Source organism: Symphalangus syndactylus, chromosome 22 (genome assembly GCF_028878055.3).
Source record: "Symphalangus syndactylus isolate Jambi chromosome 22, NHGRI_mSymSyn1-v2.1_pri, whole genome shotgun sequence".
In the NCBI taxonomy this organism is placed as follows: Eukaryota; Metazoa; Chordata; class Mammalia; order Primates; family Hylobatidae; genus Symphalangus; species Symphalangus syndactylus.
In genome coordinates, this window is record NC_072444.2 from 51121456 (window position 1) to 51149382 (window position 27927).

The 27927-nt window shown below is 35.2% G+C and overlaps 1 protein-coding gene across 6 annotated transcripts in view; it reads right to left on the reverse strand.

Moving 5' to 3' along the window:
* The window catches only part of PTPN4 (protein tyrosine phosphatase non-receptor type 4), a 225799-nt gene that overhangs the window by 101763 nt on the left and 96109 nt on the right, over positions 1-27927 (reverse strand). For 2 of the 6 annotated variants that reach the window (XM_055262390.2, XM_063631299.1), the window contains exons 3-8: positions 21450-21557; positions 6681-6723; positions 6504-6582; positions 3209-3253; positions 2895-2947; positions 2420-2540 (exon numbers count right to left, since the gene is read on the reverse strand). In XM_055262390.2, coding sequence (XP_055118365.1) covers positions 2420-2540; positions 2895-2947; positions 3209-3253; positions 6504-6582; positions 6681-6723; positions 21450-21557 — 449 coding nt within the window. Of the gene's footprint in view, positions 1-2419; positions 2541-2894; positions 2948-3208; positions 3254-6503; positions 6604-6680; positions 6724-13041; positions 13048-21449; positions 21558-27927 lie in introns of those variants that run through there. The other 4 variants (XM_055262386.2, XM_055262391.2, XM_063631301.1 and 1 more) reach the window with 4 other exon arrangements.

Genomic DNA, 27927 nt, shown 5'->3' on the forward strand with positions numbered 1-27927 from the left:
AGAACCACTGCTCTAAATGTAAGGCCTTTAAAAATAGATTTACTCCTATTTCACATATAGTTTTAACAACCGTAGTTATCTGTTATTATCAGACTACAGCAGAGCAAAAGCAGCAAATTACAAAAACAAAGATACAAACTTTCTATTCACTAATGCTACTAGAAAAAGGAGCCAACAGCCCGCTAATGCATGATCATAACACGACTCCTCAAAAGAAGCAGTACATTTCCAATTTCTATAAAATTAAATTAAATATATTCTCCCTCCAGTTAAAGTGGATACTTCTATTTTTCTTCATTTAAAGATCTGATGAATCATTTACTTAAACCAAATAGAAATATATAATCAACAGAAATATATAATCAATAAGACTTTCCTTAAGAGTCTTTTTATTATCGGTAAATTTAAAAAATCTGGCTTATCTTCAAACTCTTGATTCTGATATGCTGTATGTATAACTTTCACTATGAATGGAATTTACTTAGACTAAAATAGCCCCCTCACCACATTAGGCAGTCCATTAAAAACTCTTAGTCATTAGTCTATTTTAGATCAGGAATCAGCAAACCTTTTATTGCAAAGGGCTGGACAGTAAATATTGTAGGCTTTTAGGACATACAGTCTCTGTGGCAACTATTTAGCTTGGCCATTGTGCAAAAACAGCCATAGACAACATATAAATGAATGAAGGCATCTGTGTTCCAGTAAGTGTTTTATTCATGAACACTGGATTTTATAAAATTTCACATGACACAAAATGCTATTCTTCTTTTGATTTTCTGCAACCATTTAAAATATATATAACAATCTTAGACTGTGGGCCATATAAAAATAGGCAATGGGGGCCGGGTGCGGTGGCTCACGCCTGTAATCCCAGCACTTTGGGAGGCTGAGGCGGGTGGATCACGAGGTCAGGAGATCAAGACCATTCTGGCTAACACGGTGAAACCCCATCTCTACTAAATATAAAAAAAATTAGCCGGGCATGGTGGCGGGCACCTGCAGTCCCAGCTACCGGGAGGCTGAGGCAGGAGAATGGCATGAACCCGGGAGGCAGAGCTTGCAGCGAGCCGAGATAGCGCCACTGCACTCCAGCCTGGGCGACGGAGAGAGACTCCGTTTCAATGGGCCATGGTTTGTTATCCTGTTTTAGATACATGAGTTACTAGTAAAAGAAAGTAAGTTTTCTTAATAATAACAACAGCTAACATTTCTTCAGTGCCTACAATGTGCTATGTATGGTTCTGAGAACCTTATGTATATAAACTCATTTAAGACCTACAATAACTCCAGAGATAGATAGATACTTTTATTATCCCCAGTTTACATAAGGAAACAGAGAAGAAGAGGCATAAAGCAGTTTGGCCAAGGTTATAACATAGTAAGTAATCTTACAGAATTTCAAACCAGGCAGTCTGGCTCTTTAGTTCAGACTCTTAGCCAACATGCAACACTGCCTTAGTTTTTCCCTGAGTGTTCTGAATCGTATATTGAAGCACAACTGAATTCTGAACCAATAAACAATATTACTTTCTATTCAAGGCAACAAATCTCTTTTGAAAAAAATAATATAGAAAATTATACTCACACAAAAAAATCAAAGTTGAATGAATATTGTTAATGAACGAATATTGATAAGGTTAAGTATCTCTTACCTGAAATGCCTGGGATCGTGTTTCAGATTTCAGATTTTTTCAAGTTTTGAAATATTTGCATATACTTAATGCAATATCTTGGGACAGAAACCAAGTCTAAACATGAAATTTATGTTTCATATACACTTTATACACATAGCCTGAAGGTAATATTATACAATATTTAAAATAATTCTGTGTATGAAACAAAGTTTTCACCGAATTTTGACTGAAACCCATTACATGAGATCAGGTGCAAAATTTCCCACTGTGGTGTAATGTCAGTGCTCTAAGAGTTTCAAATTTTAGAGCTCCCTGAATTTCAGACTCTTGGGTTAAGGATGTTCAACCTGTACTGTTTTTAAAGAAATATTTTTAAAAAATTAATTTAGTATTATATAGAGTTCCTGTTCTCCTCTTGGCTCACTACCAAAGAGAATCAAGTCCTTTATACCTAGAAACTGAGAAAGAATTACTAAGCAGACTGATCTCTATATTGTGACTATACTATTTATATTCTAAAATTACTTAGACTATTACACAATAGCAAATAAATATCTGTTTACAGATAGCTTAATGGCTCTTAATAGAAATGAAAATGAGCTTCATATATTCTATGAAATCATTTTTTAGCATAGATCACCTATATTTGTTTACAATAATGTTATTTTAGGTAACAGTAATTGTTCTATATTAAACACAGCCATCATATTAGAATTTCAAACATTTCTCTAGAAAGAATGCCATTAAGAAGTTTATCAAATAAAAAACTAAAAAACTCTTACATGTGTTGCTGATGTAATTTTGCAATTTCTTTTTCAAAATCTTGAGGTTGATTAGGAATGAAAGAATAATCTGAGAGGTAGCCTGGCAAGTTCTCTGACTGATCGTAGTCTCCAAGTTCAGCTAATAATGAAAGGAAAACATTCACATTTTAATAAACAAATTTTTAAATTATTATAGTCAAATCAGCAATGCCATTAATTCTATTTCTGGATGTAAAATACTTATGTTTCTAATATAACCACTTAAGCAAGCTACAGCAATCCATTTAACATTCTTCTTGGTCTCAATTTCAGAGGTAATTTTTTTCAAAAATCATAGTAATTGCTAACTAACTGGAGATTTCATTACATTTCCACTGCTGTCACTATTTTCTATATAGCAACATGTGTAAAGAACTCCCACATTAAAGCCAATGTACCAGCAACACAAACCACAGTTATATGCTATTTGACCTAAAAATGGGCTGATACTTACACTGAACAGCAAATGAAGCTAAAAGGGCAGCAGTATTAGAAGGACAGGGTAATCTAATAAAACAAAACAAAAATACATAACCGAAGGTTAAGCATAGTAATTTCAAAAGTGCTATAATTTGTTAAACAATCACACTTGAAGTTTCATGTGATTTGATTTTAACTATTAATAAACTTATCTGATGAAAGGAATTCACACTACATGTAACCTTCTTAAATAATTTGTTTGCAATGACCATGAATTACTTAATACAGATTTTAAAAGTATTTTTAAAGTCCATTACAAAAAATTTTTAAGAAATTTAAAGAGCCCACCTTCCAGTAAGAATGTCTTGTTTAATTTGCAAAAAATACTGGTACCTTAAAAACAAACAAAAAGGATAGCATTTACTAGAATTGTAATAATTTCAATTCTAAGAAACTGTATACTTACATTAACAAATAAAAATATTTAAATATTTGCTTTTATAATTTACATATTAAAACATGTAAAGTAGTTTAAAAATAAGATTTCATAAGCTCATGAATCTAAATCTTTAAAACTCTTTGATGTATGAAATTTGTACTTTGAATGTCTTGTTTCCACTAGCTTTCATTATAGAAGCCCTCAAGATTTTAAACAGCTACACGACAGAGGGAGAAATACTCTTGAGGGTTGGTATATGCAGAAAGTAGAAGTGGCAAGCATAGAAAACCTGAGTATTACAAACATGGAAGAGCTGACAGAGTAGCAATGCACTAGAGACGAGAGATGATTTTCGCTGGTCTGAGATAGAAAGCCAGCTACGAGGACAGGCCAGCATTTGGATCATTTTATTATCAGATAGCAGGAAGCTGCCTGTTACAGAAAAGCACCTATACATTTCCATTTGAATTAAGGAAGTCTCTCTTTGATGGGGGCGGGGGGGAAGAGCTCTTTTGTCTACTATTGTTAGAATTGTCAAGTATTCAATTTCCTGTGAAACCAACAAAAACTTAAGTTTTCTTTAACAAGCCTGCTGTCATTGCTTACAAGATAGTATTATCCTTTGGTCTCTGCTAGTGGGTAACCCACTCAAAGATTTGTCAACACTTGGGCAAAGTCACCTGTGTTGTATAGGGGTGGCAGAAGACCAAACTTTGTGGTTTTAAATGTTTAACCAGGAAATCTTAAGATTTTTTATTTCACTAAACTAAAAAAAGTACATATTCCAAGAGTCGAAAGTCATTAGAAATTCTGGTTTGGCTGAGTAAGTCATTGAAGAGCTCCATGACAATATTCAAATTACCAAAGAGGTTTTCAGAGAATCAGATATTCATTACAAAAAAAAAAAAAAAAAAGAATACAAACATCCTGGCTTCATATATAACTTCTTGTGAGGCTGAGTGCATAATATTATAATCTGTTTACTCAATCCAAGACAGTATATTTCTATCAGGCCTGTTTTGGTTTAATAATTCAAAGTTATCTGGGAGGCCGAGGCGGGCAGATCACAAGGTCAGGAGATCGAGACCATCCTTCCTGGCTAACACGGTGAAACCCCATCTCTACTAAAAATACAAAAAAAAAAAAATTAGCTGAGCATGATGGCGGGCACCTGTAGTCCCAGCTACTTGGGAGGCCGAGGCAGGAGAATGGCATGAACCCAGGAGGCGGAGCTTGCAGTGAGCCGAGATCGCGCCACTGCACTCCAGCCTGGGCAACACAGTGAGACTCTATCTCAAAAAAAAAAAAAAAAAAAAAAAAAAATTCAAAGTTAAAGGTTCCTGGTGAGAAACAATCTTATAGTCAGGATTTAAAGGTCATGTATATCCTTGCCATAATATTGTAAATCTGACATAAATAATGCCTATACTTGCCAAATTTTACTTACATACTCATTTAACCAAGAGGCAAGAACTTAACTGTTAAAAGTAGAAACCAGAATTAAAGTCCTAGGCAAAACTAGCCTGTGATCTTGGGCAAATTAGTTAAAATGTGGCTGAGCCTTAGCTTCTACATTTGTAAAAAGAAAGTAGTATCAACTTGCCTAGTATATGTATCTCAGGAATTGGAAAAATTCAATTCTAATGATGCTAGCACTTGCTAAAACTAAAGGGTGTTTAACCTGGTGGAACCTGTTTGACTCCATTCTTTTTCACCCCCCACCCCCACTATTTCAAAATTAAAGGAATATTTTTCACTAATTAAACTAAACGAATTCACTAATTAAAGGGACATTTTAAAAATTAATTTAGTATTTTTAGTAGAGATGGGGTTTCACCGTGTTAGCCAGGATGGTCTTGATCTTCTGACCTCGTGATCCGCCCGCCTTGGCCTCCCAAAGTGCTGGGATTACAGGCGTGAGCCACCACACCCGGCCACAACTTAGTTTTTCAAGAGGAATTAGCTTGGATTCTACTATTAGTTGCAAGCATTAGGATTACATAATCCAGAGACTACATTACTGAGTTATCTCATTTGTTAAAAAAAAAAAAAAAAAAAAAGGAACACCTGCACACCTACCCCAAAACACACTGAAAAGAAAATCTCTAGAATTTCAGTCTTATTTTTCTCACTTGGTTTACTACTGAAAACTCTGCAAACACCTTAGAACTGGCAGCTGCAGCTAATTAAATATCTTTAATTTACCCTTTTGTTTCTCCACTCAGTATCCTAAATGATAACCAATACATTAAAATTTAACACCCTATCTATAGGTAATTTTAGGTATGGATTTTTTAATTTGACACCTATCTTTTAGAGTAATTCTGAATGTAGTCACTGGCCTATATTCTTATATCTGAGAATTTTACAGAGAGTATAACATGCTAATTTTTAACTGTGTTTTTAAAATAACTCATTACTAATTACTAATTCTGTCTTTCAGGCAACACACAAGATTGTCATTCAGGTTAATACTGACAGTTACTACACTGTTGGTATTTCTCCATTTCTACCTTCAATATTTCACCTTACATTCAAGAACATTATCAAAATGTTCATCTGGATCATTCACCTGTATATACTCTGTCAAGTCGAAATGACCACAAAATTAGATAGTAACATAAGCTGAGACTTAAAATGGGGAGTCAAGTGGGCATTTAAAGGCCTCAACATGCTAGTGCACTCTCTGCAACATCCTTTATAAACTCCATTATATTTTTTTGGAACCAAAGATTAAAAACACATAGGGGACAAAAGGTACCTACTGACCCACAAATAATGGTTATGTTAAATTCTATGTTCTCCCCAATAAAAAAAGATACTAGAATATGCTTTCACATGGGGAAAAAACCCCCAAATTTCTCACCACACAGCATCCTTTGGATACAATTTCAGCAACATTTGATGACCTCAGTTAATCATAGCCATGCTTAAGCAGTGTTCACAAGTAGAAATTTTTAATATTTATATGGTTCAGGAGGCTGGGGCTGGACTGGGCAGCCCTGAGGTTCTAAATCCCCCTATGCTCTCCCAGCCATCCAAAAAAGGAGGAAAACATTATCTTGGAATAGCCATAACTTATTCTGTGTACTGACTGGAAAGCTCAGAATTACACCATAGTAATTTCTTTTTGCCTAATTAATTTCAAAATTTCATATTAGAGTTTTGACAATATTTTCAAGAAAAATATATCCATAAACCCACCTTGTATATTCTTCTTGTAACTTGTTGGGGTCACTTACAAAAAATTTGACTCTAAAGTTCAAATTGTAAGGAGATCCTCCTAGAATTAATAAAAGTAGTTCTAATTAATCAGACTATATTAATCCTTTATCTTTATAAAGTAAACTTGCAAAACGTTAAGTAAATATGTATGCTCACTCTTTAGCTGTTTCCTTATTGGTTTGTTTGGATCCAGCCACCTCTGAAAAATAAATAAATAAAACTGATTTCTTTTTTCCTTGAGGAACTACTATATTGATTCTTGCAAATCTGTTCCATTTGGAGATTAATGCTAAAAGCTGCATTTCAGAAAAGGCCTAGGTAGGAAAAAAATCATTACATTCAGACAATATTTTTCATATCAAACGTAATAAAACTATGCTAGAAATTAGTGAATGTGTTAATATTAAGATTTTGATTTGACTTTTCCATCAAACTGTACAATGTGCAACAACCTCTATTTCAAAAGATAGTTAATAATTGCAGCAACCTGAAGTGAATGTGAAGTGATTCACATTAATCTAACTATATTTCTTAATAGTCTGGCAAGTTTTCAAAATTCTCTTCACCCTTCACAGACACACACACACACACACACACACACACACACACACACACACACACACGCTCTTGGGCTTTATACTCATTAAGGCAAAATTCTACCACAGAACTTGAAAATTCACTGAGGAGAAATTTTATAACATTTACCTCATTCCTTTAAAAATAAAATACCTCCCCTTTGAAAAAAACCCACCAATTTTTTAAGATATAATGTTTAGTTTTGAGAATGATTGATTTTTATGTGTGAGAAATTTTAAGCAGTTTCAATACTTCTGAAGGCCAGTTGAGCTCTATTTGTGGACAATTAGGACTGAATTCAGAAAAATTTCAACCGCTAACATGTTTCAGTTTAAAAAAAAAAATCAAAGAACCCAAAATGAGGTACTAGATGTGGTAGTATTTTCCAAGTAAGTTTATGTATCATTATTTATTAACCTAACTTCTACCACCCATAATTAAATCCAGGCAGAACACATAGATTTTTAATAATAAATAAATGGCTGGGAGTAATTAATAATGATTTCCTCTCCATTGTCCACAACATCCAACACATCAAATCCAACTGAGTCTATCTTCAAACTGTATCTATAATTTATCAATTTATCATCCTTATCTCTCTAGTCTAAGCTCTGCCTATCACCACTTAATTGCTCTCCCAGTTGATTTTCTCATCATCACGTCCCTCTTCATGCTCCATAAAGAAGCAAGAGTAGTCCTAAAACATAAATTTGAATATGTCAGTCATTTGATTAACATTTCTTGATAATTCCTCAGTACTAGATCCAAAGTCCTTACACTACAGCTTGTATGGTCTCTTCTTACCTCTTCCACCTCAGCTTACTAAATTCCAGCCATAATGGCCTCCTTTCTGTTTCTGAAAGATGACATCATAAGGCCCTCAATTCCAAGCTTCCCTTTTACAGAATGCCCTCTAGATTTCCTACAGTACTCTTCATTATCTCAGCTTAAAGAATAAGTCTCAGCTTAAAGCCTGCCACCTCAGAAAGGCCTTCAACTGACCACCCTACCAAAAGTATGTTGTACAGCTCCCATTTAACAAGGAACATTATATCCCTTCATTACATTACCTCAATTAAGTTTGTTTCACCTTTTTTTTTTTTGGTCTGACTTCTTCATTAGATTATAATGAAACCAGGGATAAAAGCTGTTTCAGTCAATACTGTGAAGTCAGCACCTAGCACAGGGCTTGACATAATATGAATTAAAAATACTGTCAGAAGCAGTGGCATACACGTGTAATCCCCTGTCTCAAAATAAGAAAGTAAGCAAAGTAAATAAGTAAATAAATAAGTAAATAAATAAATAAATAATTTACTGAAGGACTAAACCTGCTGAATGACTCAATAGCTGGGGGTAGGGTTTTCAGCCCTGTTTAATATACTTCCTTCCTCAATCTACCTACCCATTTATCCACCTTCCCATCCATCTATCTATTAATCTAGTGATTTTTGTTCTTCATATCGTCTAGGAAAAGCCATAAATTATATCCACTTTAATGACTGCCTACAATCAAAATTTCAGATCAATTAATCTATTGAAAGCCTGTCTTCCTCATTCAGTTCTCCTTCAAAATATTCTCGTAAAAGAAATACAAACACATTTACATACACAGATGTATCAAGCTGACATAGCTTAGAAGTACAAAGATAAGCACTGAGAAATTTAATAGCTCTCATCAATGATATCAGTGAGATAGGGTTTAGGTTCTTGGTTTAAACCAGGAAGATGGAACAGTGCTATGACTGAATGGTAAAAATAGCATTCATTGTGAAAATCCATTATTAAGTTGCGAAACAAACTAGGAAAAAACATATAAAGAAGCTCTACGCATCAATAAGAAAAAAACTGACACTAATAGAAAAACAGGCAATGAATAAGAATGGAAGTTCACAATCAAGGAAATACAAATGGCATTTAAGTATATGACAAGATAGTCAATCTTGATCGTAATTAGAGAAATACAAAAGTAATCTACATTTGTTTATTATTTTTCAACAGTAATATTGGGCAAAGACTAAAACGTTTGATGACATACACGTGAGAAGAACAGGCACTCCCATACATATCTTCTGAAAGTATAAATTGTACCATCTCAATGGAGGATAACTTGGCAAAATTTATCAAATTATAAAATGCATATGCCAAGACTCAGCATTATTTTTATTAAGTATTTTTAGTGAGATATATTTCACACACCACAAAATTTACCATTTTAACATGTATGTGTTATTATACTTTAGTATATTCCCTATGGTGTGCAACCATCATCACTATCTAATTCCAGAATATTTCCATCACCCTCAAAGGAAATCTTGTACCTACTAGCAGTCAGTCTCAATGTGCCCTTCCCTGTTGCCCCTAACAATCACTAACCTACATTCTGTCTCTATGAATTTACCTGTTTTGAACATTTCGTAAGAATGGAATCATACAACAGGTTGCCTTTTGTGTTTGTCTGCTTTCACAGAGTATAATGTTTTCAAGGTTCATCTACATTGTAGCATGTAACAATAATTCATTCCTTTTTATGGCTGATACTGGGTTGTGTCTATTTTTTGACTATTATGAATAATACTGCTATGAACATTTGTGTACACATTTTTGTGTGAACATATGTTTTCAATTCTCTTGGGTATATGCCTAGGAGTAGTATTGTTGGGTCACAGGATAATTGTATATTTAACTTTTTGAGAAACTGCCAAACTTGTTTCCACAGTGGCTATACCTTTTTACATCTCCAATATCAATGTATAAAGATTTCCATTTCTTCACTTCCTCATCAACACTACCTTTAAAAAATTATAGCCATCCCAATGAGTGTGCTGTGGTATGCCATTCTTTTTTATTGCTGAATATTTCATTGTATAGATATATCACATTTGGTTTATCTAGTCATCACTTGATGGACATTTGGATTGTTCCCATATTTTAGCTATTATGAATAATGTTGCTATGAACATCTGCATATAATTTTTGTGTGGACATACATTTTCAAGTCTCTTCAATATATATCTGGGAGTGGAACTGCTTACAGTAACTGTTTTAATACATCTTGAAATCACATATCATAAACCCTTAATTTTGTTCTTATATAAATGGGCATTGGGGTTATAACACTACCTATATTTAGTTACAGACTGCATTTTCTGTGCCAAGAACTACTGTACTAACTGGATTACTGTGCTACATCTGAGAAAAGCTGAACTGTCTGCAATGCAATATATATGAATTTTAAATATCATAATATTTTACTAGAAACTATAACTATCTAGTTAATACTGATAGCTAATAAAAGACGGTACTACATCAACAACTCCATTCATGAAGGAGTGTCTACTTAGGGATGGAGCTCTGTTTCTAATCTTTTCAAACCTTTCAAAGCGATTAGACATTGCTAATCAGTTACCTGATGGCTCACGGTTTCTAATCTTTTCAAAGCCAATTTCCCATTCTTTTCCCTGGGAAGAATCTCTTGTTTACTCCATATACTGCTTCATATGACAAAGTTAATTTTTGTATCTGCCAAAACGTAGTAATAAAATTTCTACATTTGAGATCTGCACGGTTTCTACTAAGAAATCCACTGATTATTTTATTGAGGCGCACTTCTATGTGACAAGTCACTTTTCTCTTTCTCTTGCTGCTTTCAAAACTCTTTCGACCATTTTCATTGTACTTGGAGTTCAGTGAGCTTCTTCTATTTGTACATCTGTATCTTTCTGCAAATTAGGGGAAAGATACATGGCAAGACCCCGTCTCTACAAAACAAAAAACAAAACAAAACAAAACAAAAGTTAGCCAGGTGTGGTAGTGCATGCCTATAGTCCTGGTTACTCGGGAGGCTACGAGGTTGAGGTTCAGTCTGAGAGGCTGAGGCTGCTGTAAGCCATGATAGCACCACTGCACACTGCACTCCAGTCTGGGTGACAGAGCAAGACCTTGTTTCAATCAATCAATCAAGTAATTCAACTCCAAACTGCTCAGGGTTCCTATTGTAAACAGCCTTGGTCTTAAAGAAAATATAATTTGGACAAATTACAGCCATATATTTATTTCCTTCATCTGTTTCAGTATCACTTTGGAGATTAAATTCTAGCTTATATTCTTTTCCACAGTATCAAGTTTTAGATATATATTTTTTTCCCTTAACTCGTTCATTGTTTGAAGCCTATTTTCTATAAGGCACTGCGCCAGGTACTGGGGTGATATAAGATTAAAACATGGTCCCTATCCTCAAAAACTGGTAAGTCATTAAACATATCACCTCAAGAAAGTATCAACACTGCTATAGATAAAAAAGAGGTAAATTGTACCTGGGGAGTAGTGGTAGTCAGGAAAGACTTGAGAGGGAAAGTGACTTTTACTCTGAGTCTTAAAAAATGTGAAGGTAAGAGGGGTAGGGTAAAGGATGTGATGGGAGTGAAGGATGTGAGTTAAAGTAAAGGTAAGATATTTCAGGAAGAGAATGTATTTATGCCCAAGATAGCAAAGATCAAGTACTGCATATTTCATCTGTAAAATATTCCATTTTCTATCCATTTTTAGAAATCTTTAGCTGTAATACCTGCCATTACTTATCTTAATGGCAGCTGTATACATTGTGATATTAACCTTTTGTTTCTCTTATAAATCAACCCTATTTCTTACTAGAAATTAAGTTAGAAACTTGGGAGGAAGAGCATCTCCCAAATAAAGTAATTCTGGAGAGTCACTAGATCCAGTAAAAAACATAGGGCTTAGTAAAACAGTAGAAAGAAAAGGTGTGGAAAACTTGGATTTGATCCCAACTTTACCTTTCACTATGCTAAATAAAATAAAATTAATAACAAAAACAATGGCTAAATAAAATTAAAACAAAATTTAATTTAATAAAATTAAAACAAAAACAATGCTGGAGAACTAGTGGGGTTTGATAAATCCTCGTCTGAATATTTTCCCACTACAGCTCCCCTTTCACCTCTCAAGTCTTTCATCATTTTATTATAAAATCAGGTGACTTAACCAAATGGGTGACTATGAATGAGTCAATGAGTATCAGACTCGCAAAGGGACTTTCTTCAGATATTTAGGTGAATAGACCAACTAACCATGAATCTCTAGGCATAGGGTGTCAGCAATTTTTTTTGTTTCCCAAGGGATTTGAAAGCATAGCCAAGTTTAGATGAATGTTTATCCTTTTGTTTTCTATAATAAAATTATTACTAAAATAACAGTATCAATATAAAACATTCAAGTTTTTTTTTTCTCCCTCTCTCTCTCACACACACACACAGACCAAAAAAACATAAAAGGCCTTTATTATGGCTCTTCCAATTCTACTCTTCCATCCAAAGAGGAGCCTCTGTTCACATATCAGTAAGTATACCTTATAATGCTGTGGCACACCTGCATACAAGCATTTAATAATGATATATATAGATATATATATAGAGATAGATGCTGAACTTAGTGCAGACACCCAATCAGCATAGTGTACTACAGTCCAGAACTCCTGAGCTCAAGTGGTTCTCCTGCCTCAGCCTCCCCAGTAGCTGGGACTATAGGCATGCATCACCATGCCCAGCAGATGTCACATACTTTATTCAACTATTCTCTTATGAGGGTTTCAGGTTTTTCCATTACTATTTCCTATTTAAAATAGTGTTGCAAGAGAAATTCTTCCATACAATAATTTTTTAATTTTGACATATGCTGTCATCTGCCTTCCAAAAACACTTTTTCACTTTACACTCTCACCAAGTGTCTTGAGAATGCACATTTCCCCTGAGCCTTTGCCAGAAACAGGTAGTGTGAATCTGTATTTTTGCTAATCTAGTATGCAAAGAGTGTTATCATTGTAATTGGCATATCTCTGATTAACCAGTGAAGCTGAATATCTTGTCACATTTGTTATTAATAGTTACCCTTCTTCTGTTCATGTTATCTTCCCATTTTTCTATTGGGTTATCTGACTTTTATTTATTATTTGTAGAAGCTCTTCTAGATTTTAATATTATGTTACATATGTTGCAAGTATTTCCCTCCAGTTGGTATTTTGTCCTCAGTGTATATTCTATATGTTATGCAGTGAAACCTATCAACATTTCCTTTACAAATGCATGAACTATTGTTGCCTAGGATGATCATAACAAATATTATTAAAAATGTTTCCAACTCTTACCCAACATTTTTATACTATTGTTTTACATTTAAATTTACATTGGAATTTATTTTTATATATGGTATCTATTAGGAATCTAAATACATATTTTCCCATGTTTAACCAATTGTTCCAATACCTATCTTGAATACCATCATTATAATAAACTGTTTTCATATAGACAAAAATCGACATTTGGGCTGTTTCTTCTACCCCAATGACTTATATCCATACTAAGAACACACTATTTTAAGTACTATGTCATCATATTACATTTGTATATCTGTTAGGACAAGTTGATTATATTTTATATATCTGGCTAAGTTTATCCAGATTCTCTTCCAGAGGAAATTGAGGATCCTATTGTCAAATCTTCTCCCCAAAAATTCCATTCAGATACTAACCAGCAATACCACTGGTTTTACCAATGAAACTAAAATCTTTTACAATACTGAGCATTCCTCATTATGAGCATGGTATGTCTCCATTTATTCATAATTTCTATATCTTCCTGCAAAATTCTATTTTTTTTCACATGACTCTTGACACTCCTGCTTAAGTTTATTCCTAGATGTTTAATGAATCTGGGTTTTTAAAAAAATGTGATTTGCTATTTTGTTGGAGTGTGTCTCCTAAATGGTATATAAAAAGGTACTGATATTTGTTTGCTGAGCTCTAAGTCTTACTAGTTATAATAGTTTTCCAAATGATTCATTTGAGCTTTCAAAGTGGATAATCACATTGCTAAAGAAAAACCAGTTTTTTCCCCAACAACCATACCCTAACACACAGCTTTATTCCACAGGGAACTGTATCTGCTGCCCTCTGTTCAATTAGAAAAGGGGAAAAGAGGAGGCCAAGTGGCCTCAAATAGTTTCTCAGTTAATCACTTTGATACCCGTACTACATTACCCAGAAATCTCTCCTCTTCAACACCTTTTTGGTAAGTTTTCCTCTGGTTTGACTCTTCCACCAATCCTGTCAACACTGAATGTCAACATTCAATCTTTTAAAAAATCTTAAAAATTTCTTGTCTGCTGATGGCATTCATTTTTATTCTCTGTGTGTTCATGAGTGTACTATTTGACACTGGAAAGCAACCAAAAGTAGGCAGAAAGAGGAAGAAAGTCTATTTTTGAAAAACAGAAAAACTGCAAGGGCTGAGATATATATTAGCAATCTTTGCCTAAGGGCAAGTTCAAATCCTACACAGGCAGAGGGCATCCTTACTAACTTGAGGTGTCAGAGGACAGAGTTTAGGAATGGGGGGAAAAAACAGAAAATTGAGGAGGAGATTCTGAAAAGGAGAACTCAGAAAGAGGATTAGCTCCAAACTCTGGCTGACAGCTGAACTATCCATGTATAGTTAGACTCCAGAGTCCCAAGAAAGAGGAGAAGTTTGAACCTTTAAGAAATAAGTAGAGATACTGCTCCCAAATTGGACACAGAATACAGACTGTGGGTCCAGCCAGGTTAACTGCACCCGTTTGCAATATGCAGTTCAAACTGTGACAAATGTATACAGCGAGGTAACCATCACCATCCACAATCAAGACATTTCTATCACCCTAAAGTGTTTCCTGTGCTTCTCTGCAATCAGTCCGCCAAATCCTAGGCAACCACTGATCTGCTTTTGGTCACTATGTGTCAGTTTAGCTTGTTCTGTAAGTTAATATAAATGGAACCATATAGTGTTCTACTCTATAGAATACAGCAGTTACTTTTCATCCCTTTGTTTATTGATGGACATTAAAGTTAATTCACATTTGGGCTATTATGAATAAAACTACTGTGAACATTTGTATACAAGGCTTTATGTGACATGTTTTCATTTCTCTTGGATAAATAGCTAAAAGTGGGATTTCTCAGTGGTATATGCCGAGACCAGCTCGGTCGGGGAGACCCTAACCCAGCGGCCCTAGAGGAATTGAAGACACACACACAGAAATACCAAGGTGTGAAGTGGGAAATCAGGGGTCTCACAGCCTTCAGAGCTGAGAGCCTCGAACAGAGATTTACCCACGTATTTATTAACAGCAAGCCAGTCATTAGCATTGTTTCTATAGATATTAAATTAACTAAAAGTATCCCTTATGGGAAACGAAGGGATGGGCCAAATTAAAGGAATAGGTTGGGCTAGTTAATTGCAACAGGAGCATGTCCTTAAGGCACAGATCGCTCATGCTATTGTTTGTGGCTTAAGAATGCCTTTAAGCGGTTTCCCGCCCTGGGCGGGCCAGGTGTTCCTTGCCCTCATTCCGGTAAACCCGCAACCTTCCAGCGCGGGAGTTATGGCCAACAGGAACATGTCACGGTGCTGCAGAGATTTTGTTTATGGCCAGTTTGGGGGCCAGTTTATGGCCAGATTTTGGGGGGGGGGGGGGCCTGTTCCCAACAGTATATATTAAATCTATGTTTAATTTTACAAGAAAATTTCCAACTATTTTTCAAAAAGTGGTTGTATCATTTTAAATTACCACAAGCAATTTTATCAGTTGTTCCACATCCTTGTCAACACTTGGTATTGAAATAATTTTTAATTTTAAGTATTCTAGTGGATATACTACTTCACTGGATATACTACTAGTGGGTATACTACTTCTAGAGGAAGTACTACTTCATTGTGGTTTTACTTTGCATTTCCTGGATGCATCTTTAAGTATTTATTAAATGTCCTTTGTCACAGTAAAAAGGTTCCTTTCTTTTCCAAGTTTCATTGAGTTTTCATTATGAATGGCTGTTGAATTTTATTCTCTGTAATTTATGCCTCAGTTACATTGATTTAGGGAAAAAACTCAACAGTATACTTGATGGGGAAACAGTATTTTCAGTATTTTCCTCTACGATCGGGAACAAGACAAGGTAGTCTGCGCCTATCACTTCTATTCATCTTTGCCCTGGTGGCCTCGGCCAGTGCAATAATGAATTAAAAAATGAGAAAAACAAAAAGGATAAAGACTTGTAAGTAGGAAGTAAAACTGTTCCTATTTACAAAAGACATGATCATTTACACAGAAAATCCTAAGGAATCAATGAAAACTACTACTAACAGTAATGTGTATTAGCAAGGTCTCAAGATACAAGCTTAATATATAATCAGTTAGTTATCTTGGGGTTTATCCCAGAAACACAAAGTTGGTTTAAAAATTGAAAATCAATGTAATTTACCATATACCTACATGATAATCTATGTACAAAATTCTATAGAATTTACAAAAAGCTACTAGAATTAAGTGAGTTCAGGAAGGGTACAGAATACAAAATCAATACACAAACTTAGCTGTATTTCCATATGATAGAAATAAACATTTTGAAATGAAAAAGAAAACCAACAATACTATTTGCATGTTTTTTCTATTTACCAAGTTGCCAAAAGCAGAATTTGAAGTAGTAACCTTGATTTACCCCTTTTCCTCATGAACTCACTCTATCTGAATCAAATCAACCAGTCCTGCTGACTTTATCTCCTAACTGAATTATCTCTAGCACTCATCTTCTTTTCTTCATTCCCCACAGCCAACCACTACTTTCTTAGCAATTTCTTTATTCCAACAATCTCCCAACTGTCTATTAGTTGCTGGCTACACTATAACGAAAGGGATATGTGTAAAATACAAGTCTTGTGTTTAGTCATATAAATAAATTCATAGGTAAGTTTGATTTTATCATGGATTAAAAGGCATTTCATCATATCATGTACTGCTCAAACCTCATCTTTTACCCCTTCTCCTTTTATTAAATAAAAGTTTAATACTAAAACTTTTTTCCAGTTCTTCAAATTCAGCATTCCTGTTTCTTCACTCTTGATCTCTGCATATGCTCCTGCTTCTTTCTTAAACACTTCTGTGTACCCCAGGTCTCTTGGCCATTCCCTCTCAAAATACAACAGAGTTAAACGAGACAAGAAGAAAAAATAGTATTTAGCAGGCTACCAAAGAGGATTACACAACAGGTAAATAAGAGCTTGAATTAAGATATTACAGTAGAAACATATGAACAGGTAAGAGAGAAATAGTTAAATATATAAATAAATTTAAGCATTTTAGCAACCATGTATTCAAACATGTCTTGATGAAATAACGGTCAGCCTCTATGTGACTTTTCCCATATTTACTCAAACCTAATGAAATAAATAATGTAAAAATTGAGTTATATAAAAGAAATCTTCAAAGGGTAAATAAAATTATCCCAAGTAAAATATGTCATAATTTAGTAGTGTTAATTAACAGTATACTGGGTTAGAGTAGTGATTTTCATAATATGGTTCCTTGGACTAGCAGCATTAGTGATACAAGGAAACTTATTTGAAAGGCAATTTCTTGAGTTCCAAAGTAGACCTTCTGATTTATAAATCTCTAGGCATAGGTCCCAGAAATCTGTATTTTAAGAAGCCTTCCAGTCGTTTCTCATGCAAGCTCCAGTTTGAAAACCACAGGGTTAGGAGCTATGCAAAGAGGAGTAAACCAGTCAAATACCATAATCCAACAAGAACTACCAGAAGAATGAACCTGCAGAAAGATTAGGCCAACAATAATTAATAATCTATCCTCTATCCTACTTAAGAGCAGTATAATTCAATTTAATAGGGAAAGAAACAGTAAATCCACAGGAATAATATAATCTCAAGGCTCTGTTAAATAGCATGCTGATAAAGACCACTAAGAAAAAGCCACCTTTAACTGCTCATAAAATTAAAGAAATAATGCATAATGAATTATAACTACAATATTATTTTCCTCATTCATTCAACATACATTTACTGAATATTACTACTACAACAGGATATTATGCTAACAGCTAAAACTGTGATAAACAGGCCTTAAATTAAAGCATGAGAAATTCTGAAAAGTCAAAGCTTTAAGTAATTTTCTTTGTTGCACTGGAACTCATTACCAAGGAAGATTCTAAAGGAAAAGACAGTCAGTTATTATTCTGTATTTGTTATTTAATACTTATGAGAAAAAAACAAAATGCTAGGTGCCTTTTATCAATTATAAACTCAATTACATTAATTTCAATGTCTAAGGCAACAGTTCTAATTCTCTAAAACTAATATATAAAAATACGCATAAATATACATATAATATATACATACATGTGCATATGTATATGTAACATACATAAGTTTTAAGATTTAAAAACTATGAGCTAAAGATAGGTGAGAATTAATTCTTGTAGAATCTTATCAAATTCCTTTTGATCACTGATAGTAATTTTATTATATGGTTACCTCCTCTCCTTAATATGTTCATTTACTCTGTAAATCCTATGCATCCATATCATCATCACTTCGGAAGCAACATCATATGGTAGAGAGTACAGGCTTTGAAGTTAGATCTGAGTTCAAGTCCTTTCTCAGCTACTTCACTAATTTGCGTGACATTAAACAAATTAGTTGACTTTTATAAGCATTAGTTTTTCATCTTTAAAATGATTTTAATGACACTTTCATCATAAGTGAAGAAAGCATTGTGAGAATAAAATGGAATATTATAAGCAAAACATTTAGTTGATTAAAAAATTCACAGTAGATGTTTTATAAATGATATTCCCCTATTCCTTTCTCTTGAAGCATAGCATCTTTTTCCTTCAGTCCGTTAATTATCCTCAAAGCCTTAATTTCACATTGACAACTAGAATTAGAACGCTACTTACAAGATTTGTGCTCTTGACAACTAGAAATGGGACACTATTTATAAGATTTGTGCTCTAAAGATCCTTCTGTGGACATATTTTGGCATCTCAAAAATTTTTCCAAATATTTAAATAATGAAACTGCAGTGCAGTGGCCAAGACTAGCATGGGGAGTTAGGAGATCCAGGTCCTAGTTTCACTAATGCCAGGAAGTAGCTTTGGATTGGGATAATGTCTTATGAAAAATTAGAGTGTGGGGCTAGATAATCTCTAAAGCCTCTTTTGGACCTTTAAAATTCTATGATTCTAACTTTTCTGGAAGAATTACTTTGAATCATAAACAACTGGACTCTTGGAACTTGGAATGTATCTTATTTGAGAAGGAATACTCAAGATAGAAAGACAAAGAAAGAAAAAGTAGGAGACAGCAAAAAGATCAATCTAGCTCTAAATACCTTTTTCCCTACATTCATTCTGGTGTAATTAGCTCTACATCTTTTTGTATATGATATGTCTTTTTGTATACAAATTTATGTGATAGAATTTTTACCTCTTGTAGTATACACGATCTCAATATTAATCCTTCTGGAGTACTTCCTGAAAAGGATGGGTTTCATACTTATGGTAGTGACTACAGTGGTGAGTCACTGGTCTCTTCCTCTTTGGTCATCTTGTCACTTACCCCGTCAATCTAATGCCAGCCTATGGCTAGAGGGCCTGACTTATGAGGGTCAGCAAGATCTAAGAATTATCTATTTTTTCTCTTCATGAGGTATACTTAATGAGGTGTAACAGTCACCTTTCAGGTATTTGCTTGGCTCACAATTTGCCTTTCTGGTAAGAAAGGAAAAAAACCTTTTATCTGAGGAATATGAGCACCTTTAAATGATCAGGACAAGAAAGGCATTTAAAAAGTAACAGCAGTCACATCTCACTCTCCCTTCAGCTACATAGTTACCTCTTGAAGCTACTTGCTATGTGGGCTGTAGACTGAAGCCAAGTAGCCATAAAATGTTATATACCCTATAGTTCAACCATGTATAGCCAATCGCTAACCAATGTTATTTCTGTAAATCAATGAGAATTCCTGAAGAACAACTTTTGCACTTACTCGCTCTCCTGATTGATCCTCTTTATTCTTTAAAAACTTGAACCTTTCTTATGTTCTCCAGAGCACTCTCCAAGGCAACTTGCAAGTGTATCCTGGGCTGAGGTCCTCAACCTTTGCACTTGAATAAACTCTCTTTGAACTACATTCTGACCCTTTTGATTATTTTAGGTTCAACCTGGGAAAGGTTGCATTACTGACATTTCTACTCACTTCCATTTTTACATGGGTTTATTTATCAGGAAACAACAGTATAACTCTAGGCCCCTGAAGAAGCTCAAGTGGTCTAGTGAAGGCATCAAAGTATGAGGAAAGTTTATTTTAATTTTAGTTCAGTATAAAAGCATTTATTTTTACTGAGACTAGCTGGCCCTTGGTTTGTTTTTCTTTGTGTCATCCTCATATTTTTCCATGGCTGGTTTGTAATACAAAATCAGTAAATGATGTCAAAAAAATAAGTGGTAGTATTTAACGTTTGATATATAATTCCCACTAGCTATTCATTCAGAGAACGAAGATCCCAACCATGAGACAGAGGAAGAAAAAAAACAAACTTTTCTCATAAACATTATTTGTATTTTCTATAGCCCTTCTATTAATATAGCCTTATAAACAGATTTCTAAAACATTAATCCAGAACAATTTCTTCAGCCTCCTAATTTTTCTAAAAGTATACAAAATATTCCCTTCAAAATGGAGATCCTCTTACACTAATCAAAAGAATATACTTTATTGTAGAAGTCCCTCACTGTATAAGCATATAAATTTACAAAGAATTGAATTAGAATTTGCTTGTATACCCTTTATCTCAGTTCAGAGTAAGGTATATCCTTTAGTGCATTTTATAACACTTAATTGTCAAAGTAAACATTTCTATTACTCATCACATGCTATCTTCTATTTCTATGATGTGATCTATCTAATTAGAAGAACCACAATTGCAATTACTGAAGAATAAGTAAAAATCCAAGGAATTTAATGCCAAATAATTGTGCAGCTCTGAAATTTAATCTCTATCTTATTTGTGAGGGTCTCTGATGAAATTTGGAAATTTGACATTGAATAAATTAAGAATTTTTATTAGAAATAGCTCTCTATAAATACAATAAAAAACTCATTTTACTTTAGTGCAGACTAATTTATATACATCTGAAGGTATTTTAACCTTTATGCCCAATTTCCTCTCTTTCAGTCAACAGGCATAAATTGGATTTACTTTTTAGTTGTCTGAGACACATAATTAATGACAGTGACATTACCTGACATAATTATGAAAACCTTAAAGCTAATAACTTCTGAAAGATTAAAACGTCAAGAGGAACAAAAGCAAAAGAATTACCTCTATTTAAGTCAAGTAAAAAAAAAAACTCATCAAATCAGTGAACATTGTAAATCAGAAAGGACTCTGTATACTAAACTGAGAGGAAAAACTAAATAAAAACGAAAGACAAAATCTTAAACTTACTGGGTTATCTGTGGAATCATCAGCCAACTGTAAACCAAAATAGTCCTGCTCAGTCAAATCAAGATGCTTGAAGACTATATCCAACAAGACTTGCCCCTGATCATGTTTCTGTAAAAAAAAATTGAATGAAATCAACTTTGATAGGTTACATTCTTCACATTTTTTAACCTGGTCGACTTTTGTCCTCATCTATTAACCCATTTATGCCAGAGGTAGCAAACGTTTTTTGTGTGAAAAATCAGGCCTTGACAATGACCTTGAGCAGTAGGATATAAATAACTCCCACAAGCTTAGCATGCCAATAATGGAGCACTAGGCATAAATGGGTTAACTTGGTAACTGTTTCCATACCAATGATGTGGTTGAGAAAAAAGACTTCACATGTGACATAGCACTTTTAGAAAACAACCTGACCTTAGGCAAACTGGTTTAAAGAGCATATAATAAATATGAAAATATAAAGAAACATTTGATTGAAAATACTTTTCACTTTCAGGCTATCACGATATTTTTGTTAGTTTACATTATTGCCACATTAACTCTTGCATATATCTATATCATTTTGTTATGCCTTTTATTCTTATATTTAAATTGTGACTGGAAAGTGACATATTTGGCTAAATATTACTTAAAATATAATTTTGTATTAAATAAATAATGCCATAAAAGGGGAAACAAAGATGGTAACAATTATTTATAGCAAATTGATAAAGGATTGCTAATATTTTCATTGCCAAAGTACTCAGAGAACTTTAGAAAACGATCTCATTTTAACCTCATACTAATTTTATCATGTAGGCATTTAAGAGTAACTACAACTTCCCCAAGTTCCAAAGCTGTTAAACTGTGGTACAAAAGGCATGATTAGATAATCCCCCCCACCAAAAAATATAACTTATGAGTAAAAACAGACAAATGATCAACATGTTCAGTTAAAATAAAAAAAGAAAATGGGAAATTATAACGACATGCCATGGGCAAAAAACAACCCCCAAAATAAAATCCAATGATAAAAAATAAAGACAAGAAATACTTATTGCTGCTAACATGGTAGAAAGATATCTGTTGGGAAAGCAGTTTGACAAAACAAGCAATAATAGTATCAACTACTCTGGCATCTTAACATAAGTAGCAAACAAAATCTAATACTGGAGGAAACTTCTATACCTATCAATAAATTCACTAGAGAAGTTTATTCTCATTACATTTATATACAACATATATTAGAAAAACACGTGCAATGATTTGAGTTTGTCCCCTAGAATTCATGTGTTGAAAATTTGGTCCCTGGCATGGTGATTTTGAGAGATGGGACCTTTAAGAGGTGATTAGATCATTTAAAAGGATTAATGTCGCTTTCCAGGGACAAGGTTAATTCTCAAGGGATTGAGTGAGTTCTCACTATCACAGTACTAGATTAATTACCACAAATGGGTTGGTATAAAGTGAGGCTGCCCCTGGAGTTCTACCCCTTTTACATGCACCCACTTCCCCTTCTGCTTCTCTGTCATGTTATGACACAGCATGCAACCCTCAGAACAGACCAGATGTGGCCATCTGATCCTGGACTTCCCAGCCAAAATAAACTTTTTTTTTTTTTTTTTTTTGCGATGGAGTTCCACTCTTGTTGCCCAGGCTAGAGTGCAATGGCACGATCTGATCTCGGCTCACTGCAACCTTCGCCTCCCACGTTCAAGCGATTCTCCTGTCTCAGCCTCCTGAGTAGCCAGGATTATAGGTGCATGCCACCACACCCAGCTAATTTTTGTATTTTTAGTAGAGCCAGGGTTTCATCATATTGGTCAGGCTAGTCTCGAACTCCTGACCTCAGGTGATCTGCCCGCCTCAGCCTCAAGTGCTGGGATTACAGATGTGAGCCACCACGCCTAGACAATAAACCTCTTTTTAAAATAAATTACCCAGTCTCAAGGATTCTGTTACAGCAACAGAAAATGGATATGGTAGAGAATAGCAATATAGTTTACCACTAGTTTTTCTTCTCATTAGCTATAGCAGTTTAGAAGCTTCCAGATACCAGTCAGAATTCAAACTTATGGCTGAAACAGTAAGGACATTTTTTTTTTTTCATATAATGGAAAGTACAGAGGCACAAAAGACTCCAGTGCAAGCTAATTTGGCAGATAAGGGACATTAAGACTAGGTTTCTTTCCATCTTTCTCATTTGCATTCCAAGTGTTGGCTATATTCGTGAGCCTTTAGCAAGATGCTCACAGCAATTCCAAGGTTCATATCCACATGTGACGATGCTTAAAAGAACAAGCTTCCTTGTAAAAGTTACCTTACAAAGACTCTTACTGGCCAGAATTGGGTCAAATGGCTATCTGAAAAAACTCATCAACGATGGGAAGTATGTGCTTCAAACAGAGCTTCTCAATGTTGGCCCCCATTTAAATAGCCTGCAAATGTTTTATATACTGATTCAGTCTACCTCCCTGACCTGTCTCTCATTCTGATTATATTTGTCTGGGGAAGAGACCAAGCATTAATCTTTTTTAAAAGCTACTAAGGTGAATCCAATGTACCTTTGGTTGAAGAAACTATTCTTTCTTCCACTAGATGTATGGATTTATTTCTGGACTCTATAACTTGCATCTTCTTTTCACTTCCTATATATCACAGACTGGGTACTGTAGAATTCTGTTTCCCAGAAATGCCAATAGGTGCTGATGAAAGAGCCCAAGAAAAGCCTGCTTTCTCTAGGAAAAGGACCAGATAAGGGTACGTGGTAGGACAGAAGCCCGACAATGCCAAACTCAGTGGGAAAAAAACTGGGCCCTTCTCTATTAGTGTCCGCGGAAATCAAATAAGAAGCCTAGTTTCATGTGCCACCTGGTTTGAGCAGGCAGCAAGTGAAAAGCCTGAACTTCTATCCACTTCCAAACAGTACTAAGTAGTACTTCATAATATCTCCTCTAGGGTGGTGTTAAGCAGAAGCAGAAAACATATCCTGAACTTTCACTTAGGCTTATTGGTAGCAGGAGGTGTTCGGCTTCCCCTATTGAGTTGGTATTAGGAGAAGCTGAGGAGAAAGCCTGGACTTCCACTGCTGTCATCACATAGCTGTAGCAAGTGGTGTCTCCCAAACAGACAGGAGGAAAAAGATTCGGGAGAAAAGGTAGATGGAAAAAGGAATAGTTAAATCTTGAAATGTAATCCTGGATAGGACACTTAACAATGAACTAACTACATGTAAAACTGACCAAAATTTAAAAAGTAAGCCAAGACCTGTATGCTACCAAGGTGACTTCCTACTACAAAGACAATTAAATGCGATCCAAAGTCTCATAACAAAATGTCTCAAATGTCTGAGATACTACCTAAAATCACTTAATATAGCAAGAGCTAGGAAAATCTCAACTAGAATAAGAAAACACAATCAACAGATGTCAACACCGAAATGAATCAGATGCTGGAATTATCTGACAAAGATTTGGAAGCAGTCATCAGAAAAAATGTTTCAATGGAAGCAACCATTACGAATGCTGTTGAAAAGAAAATTAGAAAAAAACAAAGATTATTTCAGCAAAGAAATAGAAGATATAAAAGAACCATATGCAAATTATGTAACTGAAAAATACAGTAACAAACAAAAACTGATTAGATGGGCTCAACGGAAGAATAAAGATAAGAAAGAAAAAAAAAATCAATGAACCTGAAGAAAAAGCAATAGAAATTAGTTAATAAGAACAACACAGAACAGCGCCGGGTGCAGTGGCTCACGCCTGTAATCCCAGCACTTTGGGAGGCTGAGGCGGGCAGATTATGAGGTCAGGAGATCAAGATCATCCTGGCTAATATGGTGAAACCTTGTCTCTACTAAAAAAATACAAAAAATTAGCCGGGCGTGATGGCACGTTCCTGTAGTCCCAGCTACCCAGGAGGCTGAGGCAGGAGAATTGCTTGAACCTGGGAGGCGGAGATGGCACCACTGTACTCCAGCCTGGGCAACAGAGCGAGACTCCATCTCAAAAAAAAAAGAAAAAAGAAAAAGAACAACAGAAAAAACAGACTGAAAAAATAAAAAGATGACAACAACCAGACTGTCAGCAACCTGTGGGACAAGAAAAAATGAGGTAACATTCATTTCACTCCAGTATTTAAGAGATGAGAAAGAGTTTCTAAGATGATAAAATAATAAAACATTTGAGTATTTTGTTTCTAAAATAAAATTTTTACAAATTTGGCAAAAACAAAAACACAGACTCAAGAATCCAAGTGAACCCCAAACAAAATGAATCAAAATAAATCTACCTTATAACACATCATAATCAAAATACTAAAAACTAAACACAAAGTAAACATCTTGAAAGCAACTAAACAAGAGAGAAATTACCAGTAGGCAATGACAATTCAAATTAGAATGAATTTCTCATCTGCAACCAAGAAGGCCAAAAGGAAATGTGTTAGGCTGTTCTTGCATCACTGTAAATAAATATTTGAGACTGGGTAATGTATAAAGAAAAGGAGTTTAATTGGCTCATGGTTCTGCAGGCTGTATACATAGCACAAACATCTGTTCAGCTTCTGTTGAGGGCCTCAGGAAGCTTACAATCATGGCAGAAGGCAAAGTGGAAGCAGGCACATCATATGGCAAGAGCAGGAGTAAAAGAGCCAGGGTGGGAGGTCTCAGAATCAACCAGATCTCAGGTTAACTAACTGAGCAAGAACTCACATATCACCAAGGGCATGGTCATAAGCCATTTATGAGGGATCTGCTCCCATGATCTAATTGCCTTCTACTGGGCTCTACCTCCAACACTGGGAATCACATTTCAGCATGAGATTTGGAGGGAACAAACATCCAAACCATATCAGGAAATGTACAAAAAAACTTCAAGTGCTAAACAAACAAACAAATAAATCCCAAGCCTGTCAATCCAGAATTCTATGTCAACAGAAAATACTCATTAGGAATGAAGAGTAAATAATAATATTCTCAGAAAAATTTAAGGAAATTATCACCAACAGATCATCCCTAAAATAATGCTCTAGGAAATATTACAGGAGTTATTAAGAAATTATTTTAGGCAGTTAGGGTAAGGAGTCCTCGGTAAGGTTTTTTTTTTCTTTTAGTAAAGGCAGCTCCGGAAACATTTCTTTTCTGTTTTTTTTGAGACGGAGTCTCACTCTGTCACCCAGGCTGGAGTGCAGTGGTGTGATCTCGGCTCACCGCAACCTCCACCTCACTGGTTCAAGCAATTCCCCTGCCTCAGCCTCCCCAGTAGCTGGGATTACAGGCACACGCGACCAAGCCTGGCTAATTTTTTTTGTGTTTTTAGTACAGACAGGGTTTCACCATGTTGGCCAGACTGGTCTGGAACTCCTGACCTCAGGCAATCTGCCCGCCTTGGCCTCCCAAAGTGCTGGGATTACAGGCATGAGCCACCGTGCCCTGTACATTTCTTTTCTAATAGAAAAGCAGCTTGAAAAGCAGCTACTTGGGAGGCTGAGAGAGAATTCCTTGAACCCGGAAGGCAGAGGTTGCAGTGAGCCAAGATCATGCCACTGAACTGCAGCCCGGGTGACAGAGCGAGATTCCATCTCAAAACAAAACAAAACAAAACAAAAAAAAACTAAAAAGAAAGAAAGAAAAAAGAAAAGAAACTCAGGGAGCTAAAACTCATCTTTTAATCTGGGAATCTGAAGCTCTAAAGGCCTCTGACCAGCTAAAACAAGACTTGCTTAAGGCACCAGCTCTCAGCCTTCCTGTAGGGAAGGCCTTCAATCTGTATATATCAGAAAGGAAGAGAATAGCTGTAGGAGTTTTAACACAGGCCTCAGGACCAGCTCAACAGCCAGTGGGTTACCTAAGCAACGAACTTGATTTGATGGCTAAAGGATGGCCAGCATGTCTTCAGGCCATTGCCTCAGTGGCTCTGCTGGTTCCAGAAGCCTCCAAATTAACCCTAAGAAATGATTTAACTGTTTACACTCCATATAACATGGCAGGACTACAGTACTCTAGGGGGAGACTTCGGCTAACAGATAGCCAGCCCCTTAAATATGATGCCTTGCTATTGGAGGATTCCAGCATCCAATTAAAGACCTGTTCTCGCCTAAACACAGCCGCCTTCCTCCCCAAGGAAACGAGGGAACCTGAGCATAACTGTGAACAAGTCATAGTACAGACCTATGCAGCCAGGGAAGACCTCAGGGAAACTCCCCTAGAGAACCAGGACTGGACCCTCTTCACAAATGGGAGCTCTTTTGTACAAAAAGGGATCAGTCAGGCAGGATACCAGTAGTCACTCTAAATGACATCATTGAAAGTGCATCTTTCCCTCCAGGCACAAGCACTCAATTAGCTGAGCTAACAGCTCTTACAAGAGCAACTGAATTAAACAAAGGAAAGGTAGTTAACATTTACACTGACTCCAAGTATGCTTTCCTGGTTCTCCATGCTCATGCTGCCATCTCCATGCTCATGCTGTCATTTGAAAGGAAAGGCATTTTCTTA